Below are 21,637 nucleotides of genomic sequence, written 5' to 3'. Positions count from 1 at the left end.
ACAGCTGACCACAGAAACACAAAACCCAAACATGATTCCTATCCCGTCCCTTCCAGCCGTAATAGAATATACCCTGCCCGTCCTTCCTAAGCGCCTTAACTGTAATATACCGACATGCGAATGAGAAACCAGAAGAAAAGAAACGCAGATTAATCATGAGAAGCTTCGCCACCGAAACAAGCAGCCCAGTGATTTTGAACCCTTATTTTCCTGCCCGACGAGTAGCGCAGAGGAATAAAGACACCAACACTCCGTGGACCCCAAGAGCACGAGAAAGAAAGCCCCTCTCACACAATGACGTGGGTTGACATATGCTCCACGGCCTCCTTGATCGTCCTCAGCATCCGCTGGTTCACGCAGAACGGACAGCGCACCGGCCGATCCGTAACTGACACTGGCCCGCCGCTAGGGATTGGGGTTAGGGTGAGATCCTCGCCGGCGGCACTACCAGCCGACCCGGTGGGTTGGGGTGTTGGCGCGATGAAACGCGGCGCGGCCACCGAATTGTTCGCCGTTCCACCGTTGCCGCCGCCGGCGCTGGGTGGCGGACCGACGCTAGCTCTCGCCGTGTTAATGGGCGTGGAGATGGCGTTGACGGCCGCCGCGGCCTGTTGGGCGTATGCCTGTCCGGCGATGGTGCCCAGGGGAGGCATGCCCCGCTCGGAGCGGTCTCGCGCCTCGCGCTCAGCGGCGGCCTGCGCTTCGGCGTCGGCCTCTTCTTGTTGTAGAGCGCGCAGGGCGTTCTGGAGGACAACTTCTGGGTCTTCATCCGTGTACATAGGGGTATCGCCATTGGTAGCGTGGGGGGCGCCGCTGTCGGGGTGAGCGGGGTGGGTCGTGTGTGGTTGTGGTTGCTGCTGTTGTGGTGTGGACGGGGCTTGTGGGTTGTCGAGGCGGCGGACGATCTCGTCTCGTACCCTAGCACAGATGGCGAGGGACGTTTCCACGCCGACGACACGTTGAACTGCATCGCGGATGGCGGCGGGCGAGACCTCGGGCGTGATGTTCATGAAGCGGGGAACAGCGTCGATCAGGTAGGGTATGTCGTCGGCTGCGTTCTGAGCGCTGCCATGGCGGCGTTGGCGACGGATGAGGAGGCCGTAGCGCTTCTTGAAGCGGTGGATCCAACCCGGGGAGAATTCGGGCGGGTTCTCGTCTTTGTAGCGCGGTAGCTGGGTGAAGATGTTCTTGGCCTTTTCGGCGAGCTCTTCATTGGAAGGGTGGCGGCCGTTGTTGACCATCTGCTGGTGCCAAAGCAGGACTAGCTTCTCAACATCGGGCCAGTTGCCGAACCGCAGGCGTGAGCCGGACAACTGGGTGTCGCCATCGAGCCGGGCATACTTGGGAGAAAGCGAATGTGAGACGGTCGACTGCGAGATGGTCTGGTTGTATTGGCTTTGAAACCAGTCGATGCACGCTTTGTGGCTCGGGCGCACGGGCTGCGAACTTGCCCAACGTCGTAGGGCGCGTCGCTGGTCGAGGGTCAACGAGTGCCGCTCCTTAGACGGTGACGAGACGTCCTCGGGGGCGATCTCGGCCGACATGGCGACGCGGCGCAGCAAGTGAGCAGCGCGTTGCGCGAAGTAGTGGTCGATACTCTTGGCGAATGATGGGTTTAATGAGGAGTTTGAGATAATCGGATATGTGGGAAGGCTGGATTGGTGATCGTTGTAAGGAGGCGCTGCTGCTGGGGTTGTTGAAGGAAGGTTGAAATGTGGGCGACCGCAGCCCGCTTTGTGCGAGGCTGCCAGGTGGAGCCAGCTGAGATAAGAACAGGCACCTGGGATTCGGCTGATGTCCGCCCCGCCCCAATATCTGCATGGCAATTGATACCCTTGCGCTTCGAAACCGCAACATTCTTGATTAGTTATCGTGTTGGCGTGTAAACGCATTAACTATCTTTCCAGGATATCATATCCTCTTAACAACCAATCCACAACCCCCATGTGCCAACAACCCCAAGCTAGAGAGTAGCAACTCGACGATGTGAAAAAAACTAAGAACTGGGAAAAGCTGGGCCCGGGTCGAAGCCCGAAGCTGGTCTTGAGGCTGGATTCGTGCGGGCGCCATTTGGCGACCCGCTCCACCGGGCGTGTCAAGGCAAGGAAAGGCCGAGCCCAAGGGCATTGGATGACTCTGAGGTTCATCAACTTCATTCGACACATCATGATATAATACAACTAATTGTACACTCACCCATCCCTCTTTCCAGCCAACCTGCCCATGGCCAACACACACACCAGACACCTTAATTCGACTTCTTGCTCGTCCCGCCCATCATATTCTGCACCGCGCCTCCAATGCTCCCCTCGGTCGTGAACTGCTTGCCAATCATGCCCTCCTTATCCAACGGCCCGCCAACCTTCTGGGCCGTTCCACCGAGCGCTCCCTCAGCTGCCGGGTCGATTAGTATCCTGCCCGCCGTACGGGCCGATTAAAGGCCTAGTTGGGGAGGCTCACGAGTGAATTGCTTGCCCACAGCACCGTGCTCGTCGAACAGGCCGGGCTTGTCATGTCCCAAGTGGGCATTTGCTGGTGTCTGGGTGGCGAAGGCCTTACCGCTTGTTGACCTGGGCCCGGTGTGGGAGTCTTGGGGAGTTGTCTTCGATGAGTGGTCCATGGCGTGTATGGTTAGGTTTGTGGTTTTAATGTATCATGGAATGCTTGGGGAAGAGTGGGTGTAAGTAAAGAACGGCACTGGTTCGCTATTTAGTTGGCAAGATGGGCGAATGTTGCCCGAAGTGAAGGACGAATCATCGATGATGTCATCAACCAGAGGTTCCTGGACCCCTGAATCCTTCAACATCGCCTACAATGCAGCATGGTACAAGCAACGGTTTCCCAATATCTTAGGTTAACGGTGTACCCCGTTCTTAACTTCCCTTTAAGTTGTCTTTCCGTGTTCCCCCTAAGTCTTGTTCTCGATATTCACCATTTACTGCCCCAAATGTGATATGTTGCAAGCATCTTTACATTACAATGTACACTAGAGCACCGCATATACGAAGCACTCGCGGGAATAATCCTGGAAGCAAGCCACACCAACTGTATGGCCCCCATCATAATAATAAGAATAACCTCCCCCCACAACCACCCCCCCTCCTCTCCATCAACCCAACCCAACCCAACCCAACCCATTCCCTCCCAACTCAAAAATACCCCCCACCCAACACCACCGTATGCACCACCGCCTCCAAATACAACCCATTCCTGACCACACACCGCACCCCCGCCTTAACCTTAAACATACCATGGGGCCCCACGAGGAACTCAGCCTCGTCGCCGATGCGGACGCGCAGTTTCCCCGCCGCGACGCTGCACAGGCGCGTCTTGTGGGCGTCGGCTTCGAGCGCCAGCGCGTGGCCCGCCAGCACCGTGTCGACGCGGAAGGCCGCGCCGTCGCACACGGGCACGCTCGTCTGCGGCGGCGTGGCGGAGAGGTAGGGCTTGGAGAAGGCGATGGCTGTAGAGAAGTGCGGGGTGTTGTTAGCTGGGGTTGCGTTGCTTTGTGTGTGTTTGTGTATGTGTGGGTGTGGGCTGAGAAAGAGGGGGGCGGGGGGTGGTTGTGACTTACTGTCTGGCTCGGTGGCGGTCGCTTCGCGGATGCGGCCTGGGGCTACTTCCCAGTCTTCCATTTCGAGGAGATCATTTTGGCTCTGGAGATTTCCCTGGGAGATCAGTGCTGATGGTGTTGGCCGTTTTGGTCTGGGAGCATCATGGTGGGACGATGACCGGAGAACCGTCGTCTCCTTTTCCCTGGCGGCATCACCCCTGGTGAATGGTCCGCCGTTGTCAAGGGTCGGTGTTTGCTGGGTACTTCTACCAAGCATTCCCGGTTCGGCCACGGCCGGCGACTGATCCCCAATTAAGGCCTTGTTGGACCTTGTTTTCCTCCCGCGGTTCTTACCGAGTAGAGTGCACATAAGCTTATTGCCCCCATACAAGCAGTTGCCACAGCAGGGGTAGCGCGCTTTTGTGTCCTCGTGTGTTGCCTGAGAAGCAACCACACACCCCTCGAAGGGCCCTTTACCCTGACGGCACCGTTTGCATTGCTCTGAGGCCATGTCTCCAGTGACCTGGATTATCAAAGCCGATACATCCCGGGAACTGGTTTCGATGAAGCCCCTGCTCCGGCGATGTGTGTTGAGCTTGACATCTCGCTGCTTGGGTAGCGTCAAGAGATTCCGGACTGCGGAAGACGGCGGTATCTCTACCGTCGAGGCTAGGTGTTGCTGGATATAGGCCCAAAGATTCGCTGTGTCACCGAGCCTGGCTCGCGGAATTCTATTCCTGGGCGCTCTGGTGACCGGTGCCGCTCTAGCCGCGAGGTAATTCGGAAGCTGGGGCTTGGGTATAGGACTGGCTCTGGCGGGAGGATCCCTGGAGACGACGATAGGAGGTGCATGGCTCAGAATTCTACCTCCTTTACCAAGACCGGCAGCTTTATCTTCGTAAAAGCTCTTGATGGTAAATGTCCCATCACGGTTATCGTTGAGGCAAGCGGCAAAGTGGACACGCTAGGGCGTAATTATCGTCAGCAAGGCACACGGGGTACCACAGGGATGGAAAGTTGTCACTGTACCTGGAAATGAAAGCCGAGATCGGCCCTCTTGCAAAGAGCTTTCCGGCAGGTCCGCACTGGGCAAACCCATGGCCTGCCAGGGATTGTTGTGTCAAACTGGTAGCCAGCCGGGAGTAGGGAGCCATATAATGGGATGAGCTTTCCATCATCTCCTGACACACGGTTGTTAGATCTGGCGTGTCAAAAGGCTCAAGACATGAAGGGCTGATCTTACCTGGCCACATGTTATATAGCCTGCCGGGTTCAGCCTCGTCGATGCCAGTTGGGGCATCACCCTGTGTCAGAACTGGAACCATTTCTGCGTTCGATGCATCCATGGTATACTCCATGTTCTCGTCATAGAGGGCGTTCGTATCTCCTTCGTCGTCTCCGTTACTGTCGTCGCTTAGTTCTTCATCCTCTGCCATCTCCTCAAGAGGGTCGATCGGCGGATTGCCTGTGACTTCGCCATCTAAGATTCGGCTCGCTCGTTCCGCTCCCCACGGCTTATGGCTACATCTCGTTTGGCCACAGTGATAAAAGCAATTCGCGCAAGCAAAGACAGAGCTAAGCGGGCCGCTGTCGGCTTTGGAAGATATCATGATGCAAGAACGGAAGGGTCCGACGCCATTCCTGCATCTGTCGCATGGCTCCGGCGCAAGCTCCCCGGTCACTTGAATTATGAGGGCTGAAATATCGCGGGGATTCGTGTCGTTGAACGGATGTGTGGTTAGCCAAGCGGTATTCCAATTGAGATCGCGGACTTTGGGCAACGTGATCAGCTGCGGGACCCATCCTGATATAGGAATGTCGGGTCCTTTGTGCTTGACCAGATGCGGTTGAAGGTAGCTCCAGAGGGCGCCGCCGCCTTCCCGGTTCGATCCTTGCCCGTCTGCGGTTAATGATGTTGGGGTGTCTGCGTTTAATCCGCTCTCTATTATGCCCCCCATGCCCACGTCCTGAACATACCCGGCCGACTCCCTAGGACCGGAGGGTGGATAGGAAGGCTCCACCGCTGGAGGGTCCGAAGGATCGGGAGGGCCCCGGGAAACGACGATGGCGGGTTTTGGGGGGGACGCCTGGCCGCCTACCCGGCGTAAAAGGCCGATGTGGCGTTCTGAAAGTGTGCCATCCTCATTGTCGTGCAAATGTGCACCTCGATGCTTGCGCTGTCTTATATTAGCAGCCTTTCGACTCAGATATTTACAAACTTAACTGTAGACTCACAATAAAGTGGCTGCCAAGCTGTACAAGTTTTACAAATACCTTGCGGCACGATCGCACTGGACAGACCCATGGATGCCCCGGAGTAGATGTCGAGAACTGGTAGCCTTCCGGAATAAGGACACCACGGGTCAGCAGCAAGGACCCGTTTTCGTCTGCATTGTGTTAGAAAACAGCACCCGTCCCCGCCTCGCCGATCAAAACACTAACCTTTCCATCGCGTATAAGCGCGGTCCGGGGCAGCCATTATGATAGGCTGTGCAATGGCCTCTTTCCCATTGTCCGGCTCATCGTCGTCATCGTCACTGACCTCGTCGTCAACTTTAGCATCGTTCGAGATACTCGAAGCACTAGACGAATCCCCGCTATCCCCTTCGCTCTCGACATCACCGCTATTTCCCTTGTTCAGCGTCGAGTCAAGGGCAGGTCTCGTCTTCTTGAGCATGGCATTATTGCTAGGTTCCATGTTATCGTTCAGCACGTCGGCATTCGAGGCAACGGAATCACCCCAGCTTGTGGAGTCGGAGGTTTCCCGGTAATTCCGAGGGCCAGCGAGCAGATCAGCGAGGTCACTAGAAACAGGCTTGTTGAAAAGGAAAGCGAGCTTCTCAGCGAAACCTGATCTTTTCCGATCAAGATCTGACGAACCCGGGTCCGAAAGACGGGGCTGTCGAGTTGAAGAGGTTGGAGTCTTTTGCGAGGGTTTGGTGATACCTGGCGCACCAAGTAGACCCTCGGCCTCTTTTCTACGTCTCAGGGTTTCTACACGCTTTTTGTGGACATGATCCATGGAGCCGGAAGCCCATCGCTCTGAATCGTAGGACTTTAGTAAGGCTATCCAATCGGCGGTTTGATTTCTAACGAAAGGTGGGTAGGTAAACATACGTTTCAAAGCAAGACTAGTCGCCTTCCTTCTTTCTTCCTCGTTGGCATATTTAGTCTTGCGCAAGCGATCAGACGTAGGGGCGCTAGCAGGGTGGATCGTTGGAGCTGGATTTGAGAAACTTTGGTCTGGCGTTGCAGGGAATCCAGGGATCAGAGGCGGAAGAATATCACTAATTATCTTCGCTGGCTCTGGCTCCGGGCGGGATCCGGGAAAGGCGGCTAGAGTCCCGTACGGTAGGGTGGTGAACCCAGTCCGCTTCATTTTGAAGACTGGTTTGGACCCAGCATTTTGCTGCGTAGATGGGGCGTTGGTCGTAATTTCTACATTTCCAGAAGAAGTCCCCAATGCGAGACGGTCGGTTGAGCCACCCGAGGAATCGACGGCTGTTGATTTGCCAGTCCCAAACGATGGCGATGGCGAAGACCGAGAGGCTGCCACTGGGGGTTGCCCGGCAGAGTCTGCCATCAGAAAGGCGTAAAAGGGTCTATCATTCCCAAGATCTTTTGAATGACTGGTAGGTACTGGTGGGCGGTTCGGCTTGGTTATTGGTCCACAATGTCTTGGCTTCAAGTCTGCGGCGCGTGCCCCTATTCCAACGCGTGACTGGAAATGGCGGAAGGCGCGACGTACCTTTTCTGATGGCAACTTGAAGCCTCCTCCTATTATTGGGTATGCTTCAATTGACAAACCCGGAAATAAATAAAAGTCGCTGTAAAAAGACGTAGCAAGGTAGCAAAACTGGATTCTGGTCGAATGGAAAATTAGCTGTTTGGAATCTTATCAACTTTGAAGGGCTTTGGAATACTGTCACGGATATGGCCGCATGCAGCCGGCCGGCGGGGTACGCTGGCAATACCTCGAACCAATCATTAAGGGGAAACACGTAACCAATGAATGGGCAAGGACCGCGGTGCTCAGAGTGCTCAGGGCCAAGACCCGTGAGCATCATGAGCAACGGTAGATAGACAAGTATATAGTCACTCGTTCTGGAGAGCTCTGGGAGTTCTTCAGTTAGCAATCACAACTACAGTTCGCTACAAGCTCACAAGCCTACTGTTGAGACAAGTCTATTGTTGTGCACCCCTTGGCTGCACCGAACCTAAGCATCCTCGAGAGATTACCTTCAACGAAGCTGAACCCTAACAGGATAGGATCCTGAAGTAGGTTCGTCACAAATAATCAAAATATCAGATTAAAGCATACATTACAATACTCAGTTAGCTTTTGATAAGTCAATAACGCAACCATCTTCCTTATGTACCTATTCAAACATGAGTGTTACAACGCTTCGTTAATCGTTCATCGGGAGGAATAACTGTTGGCACATGACCCACTCCACCCTGGTAGCCTTTCCCGCTTGGCTGTCCTGCGCGCGTGCACGCTCCACCCAGTCCTGGCGAATAGTTAGTTCTTGTCATGAATGACCATAAGGGCGGCCAGGGAGGCTGCAGGCGGAGGCGCGGGACGCGCCGACAGCCAATCGCTTAAGGACCCAATCGAAGGGGAATCACTGCCAAGAAGGGATTATCACTAGTGAAGTAAGGACCTCACTGGTGATAATGACGGTTCACCAGCGACATGGGAATGTCACCAGTGAACACCTTGGGTGGACGGTGATAACAGTATGTATATAGTCACTCGTCCTGGAGAGCTCTGGGAGTTCTCCAGTTAGCAATCACAACTACAGTTCGCTACAAGCTCGCAAGCCTACTGTTGAGACAAGTCTATTGTTGTGCACCTTTTGGCTGCACCGAACCTAAGCATCCTCGAGAGATTACCTTCAACGAAGCTGAACCCTAACAGGATAGGATCCTGGGACAGGTTCGTCACAGTTCTCATACAGGATTCAGGTCATTCAAGATGTTCCCCAGCTACTCTCTGTCACAGTTATGGCCGCATGCAGCCGGCCGGCGGGGTACGCTGGCAGTACCCCGGTCCAATCACTGCGTACGAACGCGCAGCCAATGAAGGAACAGCCCTGTTGCTCATAAAGGGCCGTGCCAAGGGAATGAGCAGGTGCTCATTCTGCTCGTTAAGGGAACTGTGAGCACCCTGAGCATCCTGTGCTCAGGATGCTCGGAGCTGAGGCCCTGAGCACTCTGAGCACCCTTAGATAGCTAGTATATAGCCACTCGTTCTGGAGAGCTCTGGGAGTTCTCCAGTTAGCAATCACAACTACAGTTCGCTACAAGCTCGCAAGCCTACTGTTGAGACAAGTCTATTGTTGTGCACCCTTTGGCTGCACCGAACCTAAGCATCCTAGAGAGATTACCTTCACCGAAGCTGAACCCTAACAGGATAGGATCCTGGAGTAGGTTCGTCACACTCTCCCACTTTCACTTCACCTCAGTTAGCAGACTTTAACCAATTCAGCCTTCCCTATCTGACCAAGCCTAATCATACAAGCACAAGCCTCCACCCTCTAACAACAGCCTTTTATCAAGCTGCACTCAGTCCTCGACTTCTCATTTACATTAACTCGGGTAAGTTCTCACTCATTGTAACTCATCTCATCCAAGAAAGGGGACGAAGGCTACCTACGAACCGCCGTTGTTTTTCTCTCGCTGATAGTGAAATCCCTTGAAATACCTAGGTATGATAATCAAGCTCGGCTGCCTTGTAGGTACCTTCGGTACCTAAGTGATTTTCAGTGCCAAGCCCTGCCTAACTTGCACGCCCAATCCATCATCGATCTGAGTCCTGACGCTTTCTTCCTCTGCTTTTGATAGATGCCTCGGTACCTGGGAATAGGTACCTTGCCATACCTTGGTAAACTAATGCCGCTGCAGCTACTCCTTGAGTGCCGAGTGGCTTAGAACTAGGGATATATCTCCGTGAGAACTATGGCTAAGCTCTCTATCGTTGATAGGCAGTTGAATCTACTAGTCTGCTCATTACTTCCATCAAGGTTTAATTAGTTATATATTATTATATTATTATCCAAAAAGTTTAAAAATTTCCAACACCGAAATCCAAAAACGTCAGCAGTGGCACTGCTACCTCTGCCCGTTGTCCTCCCTTGGTTTCCTTCCCTTGCCTTTCTTCGGCCGTTTGTTTTTATTGGCCGGCGGCACAACGAAGGAGAGCAGAGAAACGGGAAGCTTTGCTCCACCAGCGGTGATGGTGGCACGGGAGGGAAAGACAGCGGAAGCGGCGGAGGCAGCAGAGGGGACCACAGCGGCGGGGGCGGGGGCGACGACGGGAGCAGCCGCAACGACGGAAGCTGCTGCCACGACGGAAGCAACGGAAGCGGTGGCGGACGGCGGGACCGCGCCGGCTGCCAGAGAGGTCGAGGGCTTCTCGGCGGCCAGGAGACGCTGCTGGCAAGCTCCCCAGGCCCTGCACCTGGCGGCCATGTGAGCGCGCAGGTTGTCGAGGCTCTCTGCGGTCATGCTGACCACATGGGCGCCCTTAACGCCGCTGAAGTGGCCGAGCACGCTCACCGGCACGACCCAGGCGCTCTGGATATGCACCCAGCTGGTGCGGGGCTTGCGCATTTGTTGACCAGGGCGCAGGAACAGGGGCGGGAACTCGGCGGTGGCTCGCTCGCTGCCGTCGAACGAGCGGAAGTCGGCGCGTGGCGTGTGGCGGTGGCAGGCTCGCTTCCACGGGGCGAGGTATCCGTTCTCCGGCCCAGAGTTGTGGGCGGAGACGGTCGTGATCAACACGTGGGTTGATCCTTGGGAAAGCCGCTTGAGGATAATTACGGGGTCTAGGATGGGTTAGCGACCTGATTCTTGGGCGAGGGCAAAACTGGTAAGACTCACGGTTAGTAGCCCGCAACGGAATGTACCCCCTGGGGAACTCTGGGGTCCGGTGGATTAGGGTCCTGAGCTCCTCGGGGCCGAATGTTTTTGAGGAACCTATCCAGAAATGTTAGGATTGAATGCCACTTTACTGAGGGGACGGACACCTCGAATTTGACTTACGCAGAAAGCCAATGTCTCCTTCTTGCCAGTAGTGGGGGCTAGCTGCCACTGGAGAAGGGTACTTGGCCGTCTTGGTCCAAGTCTTTGAGGCCATAGTCTCGGAAACGAAGTGTGGTGGGCGGGAGGAGACCCGCGAAGGAGGATGCTGCATGGTAGCAAGAGAAAGAGATAGAGGCGAAGTCGTCAACGAGAGTGTCGACAGGAAGAAGAGCTCGGCGTTGATCTTGGGCAAGGCTCAGCTGGAGAAGTGAAAGGGTGACGGACGCAAGCGGAGGTTCTGTGTAGAAGTGGAAGAAAGAAAGTTTCGGGGGGAGTGTCCGGGGAGGGGGCGCCCATTATAAAGACGTCTGCGTACCTACGCTCAGGCCTTATCGCCTACGTCCACGTAGGCGATAAGGCCTGAGCGTTCGCCCTGCTGACACAATCCCAGGCACGAGTCGACGCCTTGGCCTCTCAGTTCTGATGTTATTGGTTGTCTATATACATGTAGTTCACGGACGTGGGGCTAGTGTTGCCTGGCCTCAGGAGTCTGAGCGCGGGTGTCATGGCGTTAAAATTCCAACGCTTTCTAGATCGCCCATAGGCGATGGTCTGAGGGTATCATGTGATTGTTGAAATTCTCATGTTAGCCTAGAACATGAAATACACTACGACTGACGTGACTTTGGCGGCAAACAAGCCAAATGCTCTACTCATTGAGTGTGGTATGTGCCGAGTGGCGGAAACTCAAGCTACCCAGTTATGTACTTATCGGTGTGATCACTGTTTGGTATTCCTAGATGCCCTTAACTTCCCTGAGACTCTTACATTTCATTAAGGGTCAGAAAGGTATCCTTGAAAGGTGATACGTTTGGCTAGAAGCAATTCAGCCCCGTCTAACGCCCACCTTTTGAAAAGGGAAAGCTTCAGTCTCGTTGTTTGAAAGAGCGGGCTCTTATGTTGACTTAGGAGATTTCATGTAAGACGAGCACCGTCATGTACTTCATGCCTGATCTAATTACAAAAGACCTGCGAGACATCAAGGTTCACAGCTTTCCGGCATACTGCAGGCCCCTCTCGCCATCCACCAGCACGCACCAGCCCTGCGATCCCGCGCCGCCCTCGCCTGCCAGGACAGTGGTGAAGTTCTCCCGCGCGTAGGCCAAAACGTCGTCGTTGAAAGTGCCAGGCTGCAAGAAGACGGCCTGGATACCCAGCCCCTTAGCCTCCTCGAGCGCCTTCTGTGTCACATGGGGAGGCGTGATGATCGACACGGATGTCTCCGGAGCGTCTTGGAGGGCCGAGAGCGACCCAACTGTCGGGATCTCCTTTCCATCGACTTCAATCGCCGGAGAACCGGGGTTGATGGGGGTCACCGACAAGCCGTGGGTGACATACCACTTGAACACTGCTCTTGCATGTTAGCATCGTGGGCCCATCATGCTCGTTTAAAATAGATAATTCAGTTTAAGCCTGATGAAATGTGGCAATAGGCAAAAAGCACAATGCACCGTCGAAGTGCTTCATGCGCGCCAAATGATATCGTATGAGATACATTGACAAAACAAGTGATGAAACGATCAATACTGACCCTTGTATCCGTACTTTTCGGTGTTTGTGCTCGCACCGACAACAGCAAATTTAGATGCCTGGAAGAAGGCCCGGAGGTTCGCATCAGTGGAAGCCATGGCTGCTGTAGAATTGGAGCGTCGTTGATTTAATGTGCAGTGGAGAAAGGTGGGAATGGAGTGCGTTGAAAAGGACGAAAGTGCGGGGATATTAACGGCGAGTCGGGGGTTCAAATAGAAACTCGAAGGACCAGCCAAGCGGCGCAGCGGATGCATCTCCTTTTATGTAATTCTCCGTGTACATACAGATCGAACCTGAACGAGGTCAGTCCATTGGACCCGAGGCCAATAACGCAATTCTGGGCGTAGAGGCTTGAAGGTCACCCAATCTGAGGTGAGACGAGAAGAGGACGAGGTTGATGTGTGGCTGTGGTCCTCCGACGGCTATGGATATCCGCCCAGGCGTTGGCGGTTATCATTGACCCCACTGGCAGCGACCTTGCAATGACTTTTTAAGTCATATTCTTGGGTGGCAGGATGGTTGCACTCGCAGCTGACGAACTCAGCAATTTATTCCTTCGCAGATCGTGCAGGTTGAAAATCGATGGGATCGCGTCTTCCATTGGATCATAGGGTTCTACAGGAAAGACGAAAGGCAGTTAGTTACTGCCAGCTATCTTAGCTGACTCAGATGGCTGGCGCTTTGGAAGAATAATGGGGCTCGGTTGGAATTGGAGCTCGGATGGGGCAGTTCTGAGTGCTTTGATGAGCATCAGTCTCCAAAAGGAGATTTAGCATTGAACTATCATCTGCTCGATGTAGGTCTCATGAGTCAGTCGGCTTTGGTTGTCAGACGACAGCGAGTCTTTAAAGCCCTAACCCTGGAGGAGTTATCAAAGGGAGATGAGGCTGGTTCTGTGGCTAAGGCTGTGGCTGGTGCGGGTTGTTCTGCGCGGTTGCCCCGCGAGACGTGTCGAGTCGGGGGGAACAACAAAATGGGGTTTGGGTGGGGCACAAACCACCTTGGGCAGCGAACCACCACTCTCGGCCGTGTCTCAGGATAACTTCACATCCCGCCATTTCAACCATCGCTCGCCTTTTTGCATTCAGTCTATTTTCCGCGCATCCAACTCTTGAAACTCTCGCCCTTGTACAGCGTCATTTCCGAAACCAAGGCACTTAAACAAAATGGTGAGCGAACCCCATAGCAGATGGTCAATTTTTTTCCGACGCATCGCACTACGGCCCTGCTTTGTTTACCCCGGGCTCTGTTCCAAACCGAGCCCCCGCATCACATAACAGGGCCAAACAGACGAGGCGATGGCTAACAGTACGGTGCATAGGCTTCGACCAACTACAAGGAGGCGTTCTCGCTATTTGACATTCGCGGTGTCGGCCGTGTAGCCCTCGACAAGCTCGGCGACCTCCTCCGCGCCTGCGGGCAGAACCCGACCTTGGCCGAGATCCGTGACCTGGAGAAGAGCGTGGGTGACGAGTGTAAGCAGCACATTCCCTCATAGGTCTTTCGGTCAACTGCAGCTGACACACTGGCACAAACAGTCGACTTCGAGACCTTCCAGCGCATCCTGAACCGGCCGGGCGGTTTCCGCGATCCTGGCGAACCAGAAGAATACTGCCGCGGTTTCCAGGTGTTTGACAAAGACATGACGGGATTCATTGGTGTCGGCCAGCTCAAGTATATCCTTACGAACCTTGGCGAGAAGATGTCGGAAGACGAGGTCGATGAGTTGCTCAAGGCTGTCGACACTAGCTCGGGGCAGGTCAATTACACAGGTAGGAGATATCCTTGTTGTGGTGCTGGACGCTTGCTGACGCAACCTACCAGAGCTCGTACGCACCATTCTCTCTAACTAGAGGTCATGAGGAGACGGGGGTTTACGAAGCAGTCATGGGCCGGTTTGGCGACGAGGCCGATCTACGACATGACAGTAACGGAGGGAATTGCATTGGTTGCGTGATGGGCGGCTGGCGTTGGAGTTGTGCGATCTGGGATGTATTAAATTTGGGCGCCTGGATTGGTATTGATGATACACCATTCAGGACTTGGGATACGGCACACAGGTTACAACCTAGATAGCAATAGGAAGTCATTCCACCAAATGCTGATTCTGTCTGAAAATCAGATATCCAACTTGGAACTTTGGACAGATGGACGAGGAGGGGCATTCTTGGTGGGGGAGAAGCTCTTGGCCCAGTGGTAGCAAGGCTTGGCGCCAATTGCGGGTCTTTAGTTGTTGCATTCCAAGATCCAAGGCTGGCACGCCAGGCATGATGGTTTCGTGTCAGATTCAACCGCGACTGATGAATTCGAAGCATCCTAAACTTTTCGTGATTACCTAACTACTTCCAATGCCACGAGTAATCCAAGCAAGCACCGATCAACCCGAGATTATCGTACAAAATTCCTGGGCCTAATTCCCGCCTTGATGATTCATTCTCACCTCCCGTTCAGACTTGCTTACAAGGTGTTGGACTGACAAACTGCTGTCCCCGCCTCCACTGTCCTTTCGTCCAACACCTGTTCCTGTCCCACCTCGAGCTTCCCCGCAATTGGGCTTACACTTGGACCCCGCGGTCCTCAGGGTTTACATTCGCACCCAACAAACCCCCTCCCATCTTTCACCGTGGCGCCCACTGCTCCCCCGATTCGGCAGGCCGTCTTCCTGTTACTATTGTCCGTCATCCTCTTCTCCACGACGACCGTCATCCTGGCCGCCCCCCGCATCGCCCCCCGCCTTTTTGCCCTCTTCACCCAGCTCAAGTACAGCAAGGCCCACCAACAAGCACCCTTAGGAGGAGCCTTTACTGCTGTCACGACTGGTCGTCCCGCTCTGGGCACCTTGACCTTCTCCTCTCAACTCTCCTACTTCACTCACGCCCCAAACGTCGACATGGCCAAGTACGAAAACCCCCCGCAGCCCCCGCCGCTGTTTACCGGCACCAAGGACAGCATCGTAGCTGATTCCAAGGGCCTGTGTGACCGCACTCGCTCGCTGCTGGACTCTCTCGTTGCCGACATCAAGCCTACCGAGAAGGCTGCTGCGACCTTCGAATCGGTCATCCGCCCGCAAACTGAGGACGAAAACGAGAGTGCCCTCAGCGCCCGCATCCTCGGCTTTTACCAATATGTGTCCGGGGACAGTGCGCTCCGTGATGCTAGTACCGAGGCCGAGAAGATCATGGACGAGTTCTCCATCGAATGCAGCATGCGCGAGGATGTCTTCCGCCTCGTCGACGCCGTTTACAACAACTCGGGTCTCGGGGCGAGCATCGCGGAGAACAAGGACCGACTGATCGACGCTGGTCTAGCCAAGAGCGCTGGCCTGGACGACGTCGAGAGTGCGAGGCTTCTAGAGAAGGAGAGGAAGAGCTACATCAGAAATGGTCTGGGTCTGCCTGAGGGCCCCAAGAGGGACCGGTTCAAGGAGATCAAGAAGAGGCTCAGCCAGATCCAGATCGCGTTCCAGAAGAACCTGAACGAGGAGAACAACGGTCTCTGGCTTACCAAGGAAGACCTCGACGGTGTCCCGCAGGATGTCCTAGACACCCTGGAGAAGGGAACCGGCGACAACGAGGGAAAAGTCCGCCTCTCCTTCAAGTACCCCGATCTCTTCCCTACTTTGAAGTTTGCCAAGAACCCCGACATTCGCCGCAAGGTCTTTATCGAGAATGAGAACAAGGTAGGTTTACAGCCATGGGCAATCCCTCAGCAGCCGTGGCAACGCTGACATTTGGTGTAGTGCAATGAGAACGCCCCGCTTTTCAAGGAGGCCATCCTTCTCCGCGACGAGGCCGCACGCCTTCTCGGTTACCCCGACCACGCGTCGTTCCGTATCGAGGATAAGATGGCCAAGACCCCCAAGACAGTGCTGGACTTTTTGGGAGACCTCAAGAGTCGGCTGGCCGCAGGTGGCGTCAAGGAGATCGAGCACCTCCTGACGCTCAAGAAGAAGGACCACGCGGCCCGTAATCTGCCGTTTGATGGCAATTACTACCTTTGGGACCACCGCTTCTACGACCGCCTATTGGTCGAGCAGGAGTACAGCATTGACGAGAATGCCATTGCGGAATATTTCCCGCTGACCTCGACTGTTGCCGGCATGCTCCGCATCTTCGAAGAGCTCTTTGGCCTCGTTTTTGTCGAGCTAACGCCGGAAGACCGCAAGCGCATCTCCTCGACTGGAAAGGCCGAGGATATTGCGTGGCATGAAGATGTGATCATTTTCAGCGTCTGGGACGATGCGAGCGAAGGCAATGGCTTTGTCGGTTACCTCTACCTCGACTTGCATCCCCGCCCTGGAAAGTACGGCCATGCGGCCAACTTCAGCCTCCAACCGGGCTTCCTGAAAGCCGACGGCACCAGGCGGTACCCTGCCACGGCCCTCGTCTGCAACTTCAGCAAGCCCACCGACAAGAAGCCTTCCCTTCTCAAGCACGAGGAGGTCGTGACCCTCTTCCACGAGCTCGGTCACGGCATTCACGACCTGTCCGGCCGTACCCGATATGCTCGGTACCACGGCACGTCAACTGTCCGCGACTTTGTCGAGGCGCCCAGCCAGATGCTCGAGAACTGGTGCTGGACCCCCAGCCAGCTCAAGAGCCTGAGCAAGCACTACGAGTCGGGCCAGCCGATCCCGGATGACCTCATCGAGAAGCTGATCGCCACCAAGCACGTAAACGACAACCTCTTCAACCTTCGCCAGCTACATTTCGGCCTATTTGACATGACGGTCCACACCCCCAAGACGCACGAGGAACTCGAGAAGCTGGACGTCAGCAAACTGTACAACGACCTACGCGTGCAGATCTCGCAGATCAAGGGCCCTGAAGCACAGGGCGAACCTAGGTAAGCCGCCCACTCTCCCCTTTACAACGAGCGAGGTTATGCTGACGATGGATCACGCGCAGCACATGGGGCAACGGCCAGGCGACGTTTGGCCACCTGATCGGCGGCTACGACGCCGGTTACTACGGCTATCTGTCCTCGCAGGTCTACTCGACCGACATGTTCTACTCGGTCTTCAAGGCCAACCCGATGGACCCCACTCAGGGCCGCCGGTACAGGCACACGGTGCTCGAGAAGGGCGGGTCCCAGGACGAGATGCTCACCCTCGAGCAGTTCCTGGGGAGGAAGCCGAGTTCCGAGGCTTTTTACAAGGAGCTGGGGCTCGAGGCTTGAGTGTGCGCCGCAGTGAAAAGTTGTACCTGATTGGGTACACCATTTGCGCGGCCATCAAGCGTCATCGTGGTCGTAGTTCAGTGACGCCCATAGCTTACCAAATAAATACTCCGTGGTTGAGAAGCTGAATGAAAGTTCAGCCGTTGAGGTACCTACACGGTACAGCATCGTACAGGCCGCAGTCAATGTTTCCTATGTGTATAACTTTAGCCGCGTAGTTGCAACCCCTATTTGCGACGAAATGAGTATGTACATGTACATACGCGTAGTCAGGTGATACCGCGCTTCACGCCGCCCCTTTCCCCGGTCTCAGTTTCAACAGCACAACGGTTGTCTTCAACTTTCCTTTATTTTTGTCGTAACAAAATCGTTGCAACCCACTACATACATATTTCTGTACCTGTTTAGCAAACCTACGCATTTTATCCTACGCGGTTTTGTCGCCTTAACTCAAAGCAAGCAGCCTGGCCGAGGACCTTCTTGAGAAGCCCACCCGCACCGCAAACACCAACTACCAACAAATAACCGGCCCGGTTAGCTCAGCTGGTTAGAGCGTCGTACTAATATTGTGGGGGTTCCAAAACCCTGCTATATCATGTCATGCGAAGGTCAACAGTTCAATCCTGTTACTGGGCAGATGAGTTGGGGAGGAGTGAAATTAGCTTTTTTGGTGAGCTTTTTTTTTCTGGGCTGGGCTGGTGGGTGGAGTGTTCGAGGGGTGGATGCCCGGCCGGGTGGAGGAAGTATCATGAGGTCCCCGTGGTGGGGGTTGTTGGAGCATTGTGGTGGGTATGTTTTTCTCCGCCCCTGGACAGGGTTTGGAAGGGGGGGGAGGGCTGAGCCCTTGCTGTGCCCAGTTCCTGTCCCTGTTTTGAGGATTGCAAAGCGGCCCTCTGTCTGTTGTGTGTTGACTGGATCCCATTGTTTACGAGGAGTTGCTCCAAAGACACCAAAATCGTTGTGGTGGTTCTCAACTCTGTTTTGTAACGCAGATACAAAATACTAACTTCCCAAAATGCGAGCTCGCTATGATACGGACTCCTGAATCCAAACACCGTAAACCAAGTACTCCTGGCAATGCTCTCCAACACATGAATCATCAAGCTCTCTCTCTCTCTATCGTAAAAGACTACGCAGCGGCCGGGTCGCCAGTGCCTGCAAGCACCTCGGGCGCGCAGCGCGTATCATAGTGCTCCAACAAAACCCCTAAACCCCAAGCGAACACAAAAAGCCACCTGAGTTGAACGCCGACCTAAGAGATGGGCGCACAACTGTACGGGTCCGAAACCGACCCGACTTCGTACCGATGCATCTAGACGTGGGTTAGCAGTTGTTCGCAGAATAATCAGGACGGCAACCGTGCTTACAATATCCCAGATAGCAGAGTAAGTCCCTACACCAAGCACGGTGATGCCAACGATAAACGACAAGGCGTTGGCGGCCGCGGGAAGCCAGTTCTTGCGCTCGAACCATTTCCCTTCCCTGATGAACATGTACCACATGATGGCCGGGAAGTAGAAGGTGAAGCCCGAGATGAATAGCGACGAGCAGATGGCCAGCAGGTCGGAGAAGAAGGGCACGGCGCCGGCAATGACCCACGACAGCAGCGTGATGGCGGCGTCCAGGCCAATCCACGTAGCCCAACCCATGGGGGTGTTGACGTAGCGGATGATGGAGTTCTTGAAGGCGCGCCCGTGGATGTACCGCGCCACCACAGTTGTGTTGATGCTTCCCGAGATGAAGATGACGGGGATGGCGATGCCGAACGCCACCTTGGACACCACGGGGCCAGCCGACAAGATGGCGGGCGACTTGACGTCCGGACCGACAAAGACGTAGACCAGGGCGCCTGTGATGGTGTAGAGGAAGATCTCAAAGATGCCGAGCGACAGGATCGCCTTGTCGAAGTCCTGGGGCGTGTGCATTTCGTCCATGAAGCTGAACTGGCACAGGGCGAAGCTGTAGGCAAACACGATGTTAGTGATGGCGATGAAGGTTTCGGCCAGCGACAAATTCTCCTTCGGCCATGCAGACCACTCCACGGACGCGAGGCCGCCAGGTAGCTCGCTGGCACGAACACCAGTGGCAACGATGGTGATGAAGATGGCGGCGATGATGGACGCGAAGTCAATGTAGCCGAGGATGGCCATCTCGGAAAAGCTGGGCGGGATGGCGACGAGGAACAGGAGAATCGCCGAGACGACGGTGAAGACGATGGTGCAGGCGCCGTTGTCCGAGAGATTCCCAAACATGATGGCGCCGGTCAAGACGTGCGAGCCGATGGTGAAGACGAGCTGCATGATGAACATGAAGCTGACGATCTCGTAGCCAATGTTGCCAAACATCATGCGGCCAGCGTCGGTGTAGTGCGAGATGTGCGGGTATTTGAGTTTCATCTGGCCGATAACGAAGCTGGCGTACAAGGCAACGAGGCCAATTCCGACGGTGAGAATGACGCCAGCCACCATGCCGAGGGTCGCGAACGCGCCCGGAAGACTGAGACTCCCCAGGGCAACCGCCGTCACGATCAGCACGATGGTGAGACGCTTCCAGCCGAGCCGGTGGAAATGCGCCTCGCCTTCGGCCACCTTCTGCTTCTCGTAGTCGTTCATCTCGACAGTGGGCCGCACTTCGCCCACTTCATCCTCGGATTGTGACTGCAAGATGTCCGGGCCCGGGGTGTCGAAGGGGTCCGCCTTCTTCTTGTCTGAGGGCATGGTGCCCGGGGCGGGGTTGATGGCCGCCATGGTTAATGACCGTTATGGTGTTGGGAGACAGTCTCTTGTCACCTTCGTCTGTGGGCTGGCGGTGTTGAAACCAGGGCAGGCGAGGCACGGCGGCTGCAGTTCAGCAAACGTTGCTGCACCGATACCAGAGGTCCTTCCGGGCCCGGCCTTTATGAAGTAGACGAGTGGCTGGGAGGGAAGGGGTGTTCCCGCGTCCTCAAAAGGTCAGTTGCCTGGGCCCTGTGAACAAAAAGGAGCAGAAGAGGTGGCAGTGAGACGAGGAGCACAGCGAGACCACACCGTTTAAGCGGATCTGCAAACCCATCGACCAAGGCCAGAGTGTTGCGTCGACACTTGCCGACAAATCCCTGCCTCGAAACCCGACTTCGGTTGATATCGCGTCCAGAAACCCCGGCACAAGCGTGTTCCTATCGCCCCTTCGACAGGGCTCCGGACTTTGGCCCGCCTGTCCAAGCCATCGCCGGACACCCCGTAGTTCATCCCACCAGTCGGAGCATTATGGTGGTACTGTTCCCCCAGATCCCCAGGTTCCTAGATCCCGCCTTGCCCGCCAAAGTCGTTCACGGGGCGGCCACGCCTCGATCGTTACGGAAGGTTCCAGGGTCCTACATCACCTGCGGCCCGTCCGCGCCTTCTAGAAGCCCACCCGCCCCCGGGTTCCTTGCACTCGATTCGTGTATTTGTGGGTGAGGCAAGGATGGCGGCGGGTAGTGCGGCGATTACTCACAGGAACCTGTCATCGGATGAAACTGGCTTCGTCACTCGTCGGTATCCGTATCAGGGTACTCCAGGTTCCGATCGATAATCTCCGCTCATGATTCAGGCGGGTAATGTGGAATGAAAGGTCGGTGATGTCCAACCGCGGGAGGGGCGATGGTAACCTGGAACCTTCCTTTCGCCGAAGCCACATCCCCTGCCGGCCGAGTGGCGGAGACGGCAACGCTAAAAAGCTTGACCCCCGGTAGTTGTACGTTGCATTGAGGGAACGTCGTGTGGTGTACTATGTACCTGTGTACTGCGTATAGCTGTATACCTGATGTGCTGATATTCGGTCTCCGGTTTTGGGACGTGACAAAACCCGCCGAGAATTAGCGGTCTTTAACCCAAACATAGAAGCATCAGAAGGAGAGACAACTGGAATTAGCGAAACCGACAGGTCCCAAGTCGGCGCAGGTCAGGTCTACCATGCCTCGCATGCTCCAATGCGGACCATGAACGCTGTCCAGACTCCAATCCGCCACTACAGTCCCCACAGTTATGGGGACAAGAGGTGGATGTTCGAAAAGAAAATGCTTGGCCACGCGGCCAGGTACGGATCTTTGAGACTTGCCTCGGAAACCGGACCAAAGGCAAAGGTTAAAAACGCGTGGCTCGGTTACTGGCAGTACTGTGCACCTTCCGAAGCCTAGAGGTTGTGATTGATAAGATAGAAATGAGGGTAGAGGTACATCTGAAAAAAAACTCAAACTCAATGCCATGATGATGATCTCGTAACGTTGTTATGTCAAGCAGATGGCGCTGTGCCAATCATGGATAGTTTTGA

At 55.1% G+C, this 21,637-nt stretch overlaps 7 protein-coding genes and 1 non-coding gene across 8 annotated transcripts; 3 read left to right on the top strand and 5 right to left on the bottom strand.

The window, feature by feature from the left end:
- Positions 1-1,840: 1,840 nt before the first annotated feature.
- On the bottom strand, positions 1,841-2,806 carry F5144DRAFT_249097 (uncharacterized protein). Its single transcript, XM_066783430.1, has 2 exons — positions 2,461-2,806; positions 1,841-2,394 (listed from the first exon to the last, which is right to left on the bottom strand). Exons 1-2 carry the CDS (start codon positions 2,618-2,620, stop codon positions 2,249-2,251), a joined length of 306 nt encoding a protein of 101 aa, XP_066643479.1. The 5' UTR covers positions 2,621-2,806; the 3' UTR covers positions 1,841-2,248.
- A 313-nt stretch (positions 2,807-3,119) lies between these two features.
- Positions 3,120-7,445, bottom strand: F5144DRAFT_573747 (uncharacterized protein). The gene is made up of 8 exons (XM_066788981.1): positions 7,302-7,445; positions 6,671-7,182; positions 5,996-6,595; positions 5,789-5,940; positions 4,797-5,730; positions 4,583-4,734; positions 3,575-4,517; positions 3,120-3,463 (listed from the first exon to the last, which is right to left on the bottom strand). The coding sequence occupies exons 2-8, from the start codon at positions 7,134-7,136 to the stop codon at positions 3,150-3,152; spliced, it is 3,561 nt and encodes a 1,186-aa protein (XP_066643478.1). The 5' UTR covers positions 7,137-7,182; positions 7,302-7,445; the 3' UTR covers positions 3,120-3,149.
- Positions 7,446-9,667: 2,222 nt separating this feature from the next.
- On the bottom strand, positions 9,668-10,751 carry F5144DRAFT_548320 (uncharacterized protein; the record flags this gene model as incomplete). Its single annotated transcript, XM_066787522.1, has 3 exons — positions 9,668-10,383; positions 10,439-10,534; positions 10,601-10,751. The coding sequence occupies 3 exons, from the start codon at positions 10,749-10,751 to the stop codon at positions 9,668-9,670; spliced, it is 963 nt and encodes a 320-aa protein (XP_066643477.1).
- An 874-nt stretch (positions 10,752-11,625) lies between these two features.
- F5144DRAFT_603079 (CoA binding domain-containing protein) lies at positions 11,626-12,267 on the bottom strand (the record flags this gene model as incomplete). Its single annotated transcript, XM_066791259.1, has 2 exons — positions 11,626-11,987; positions 12,171-12,267. 2 exons carry the CDS (start codon positions 12,265-12,267, stop codon positions 11,626-11,628), a joined length of 459 nt encoding a protein of 152 aa, XP_066643476.1.
- A 1,068-nt stretch (positions 12,268-13,335) lies between these two features.
- F5144DRAFT_548318 (uncharacterized protein) lies at positions 13,336-14,022 on the top strand (the record flags this gene model as incomplete). Its single annotated transcript, XM_066787521.1, has 4 exons — positions 13,336-13,338; positions 13,491-13,644; positions 13,708-13,941; positions 13,994-14,022. The coding sequence occupies 4 exons, from the start codon at positions 13,336-13,338 to the stop codon at positions 14,020-14,022; spliced, it is 420 nt and encodes a 139-aa protein (XP_066643475.1).
- A 727-nt stretch (positions 14,023-14,749) lies between these two features.
- Positions 14,750-17,645, top strand: F5144DRAFT_248949 (peptidase family M3-domain-containing protein). Its single transcript, XM_066783429.1, has 3 exons — positions 14,750-15,848; positions 15,909-17,014; positions 17,077-17,645. Exons 1-3 carry the CDS (start codon positions 15,060-15,062, stop codon positions 17,345-17,347), a joined length of 2,166 nt encoding a protein of 721 aa, XP_066643474.1. The 5' UTR covers positions 14,750-15,059; the 3' UTR covers positions 17,348-17,645.
- A 230-nt stretch (positions 17,646-17,875) lies between these two features.
- On the top strand, positions 17,876-17,983 carry F5144DRAFT_t110. Its single transcript has one exon. It is a non-coding gene; the product is annotated as a tRNA-Ile (tRNA).
- Positions 17,984-18,476: 493 nt separating this feature from the next.
- F5144DRAFT_593118 (transmembrane amino acid transporter protein-domain-containing protein) lies at positions 18,477-20,094 on the bottom strand (the record flags this gene model as incomplete). Its single annotated transcript, XM_066790422.1, has 2 exons — positions 18,477-18,512; positions 18,715-20,094. The coding sequence occupies 2 exons, from the start codon at positions 20,092-20,094 to the stop codon at positions 18,477-18,479; spliced, it is 1,416 nt and encodes a 471-aa protein (XP_066643473.1).
- Between the last annotated feature and the right edge of the window lie 1,543 nt (positions 20,095-21,637).

Source organism: Chaetomium tenue (assembly GCF_020726465.1).
Source record: "Chaetomium tenue strain MPI-SDFR-AT-0079 chromosome Unknown F5144scaffold_4, whole genome shotgun sequence".
NCBI lineage: Eukaryota > Fungi > Ascomycota > Sordariomycetes > Sordariales > Chaetomiaceae > Chaetomium > Chaetomium tenue.
Note: the sequence above shows the minus strand (reverse complement) of the source record. Positions and strands in the feature narration are given on the sequence as shown.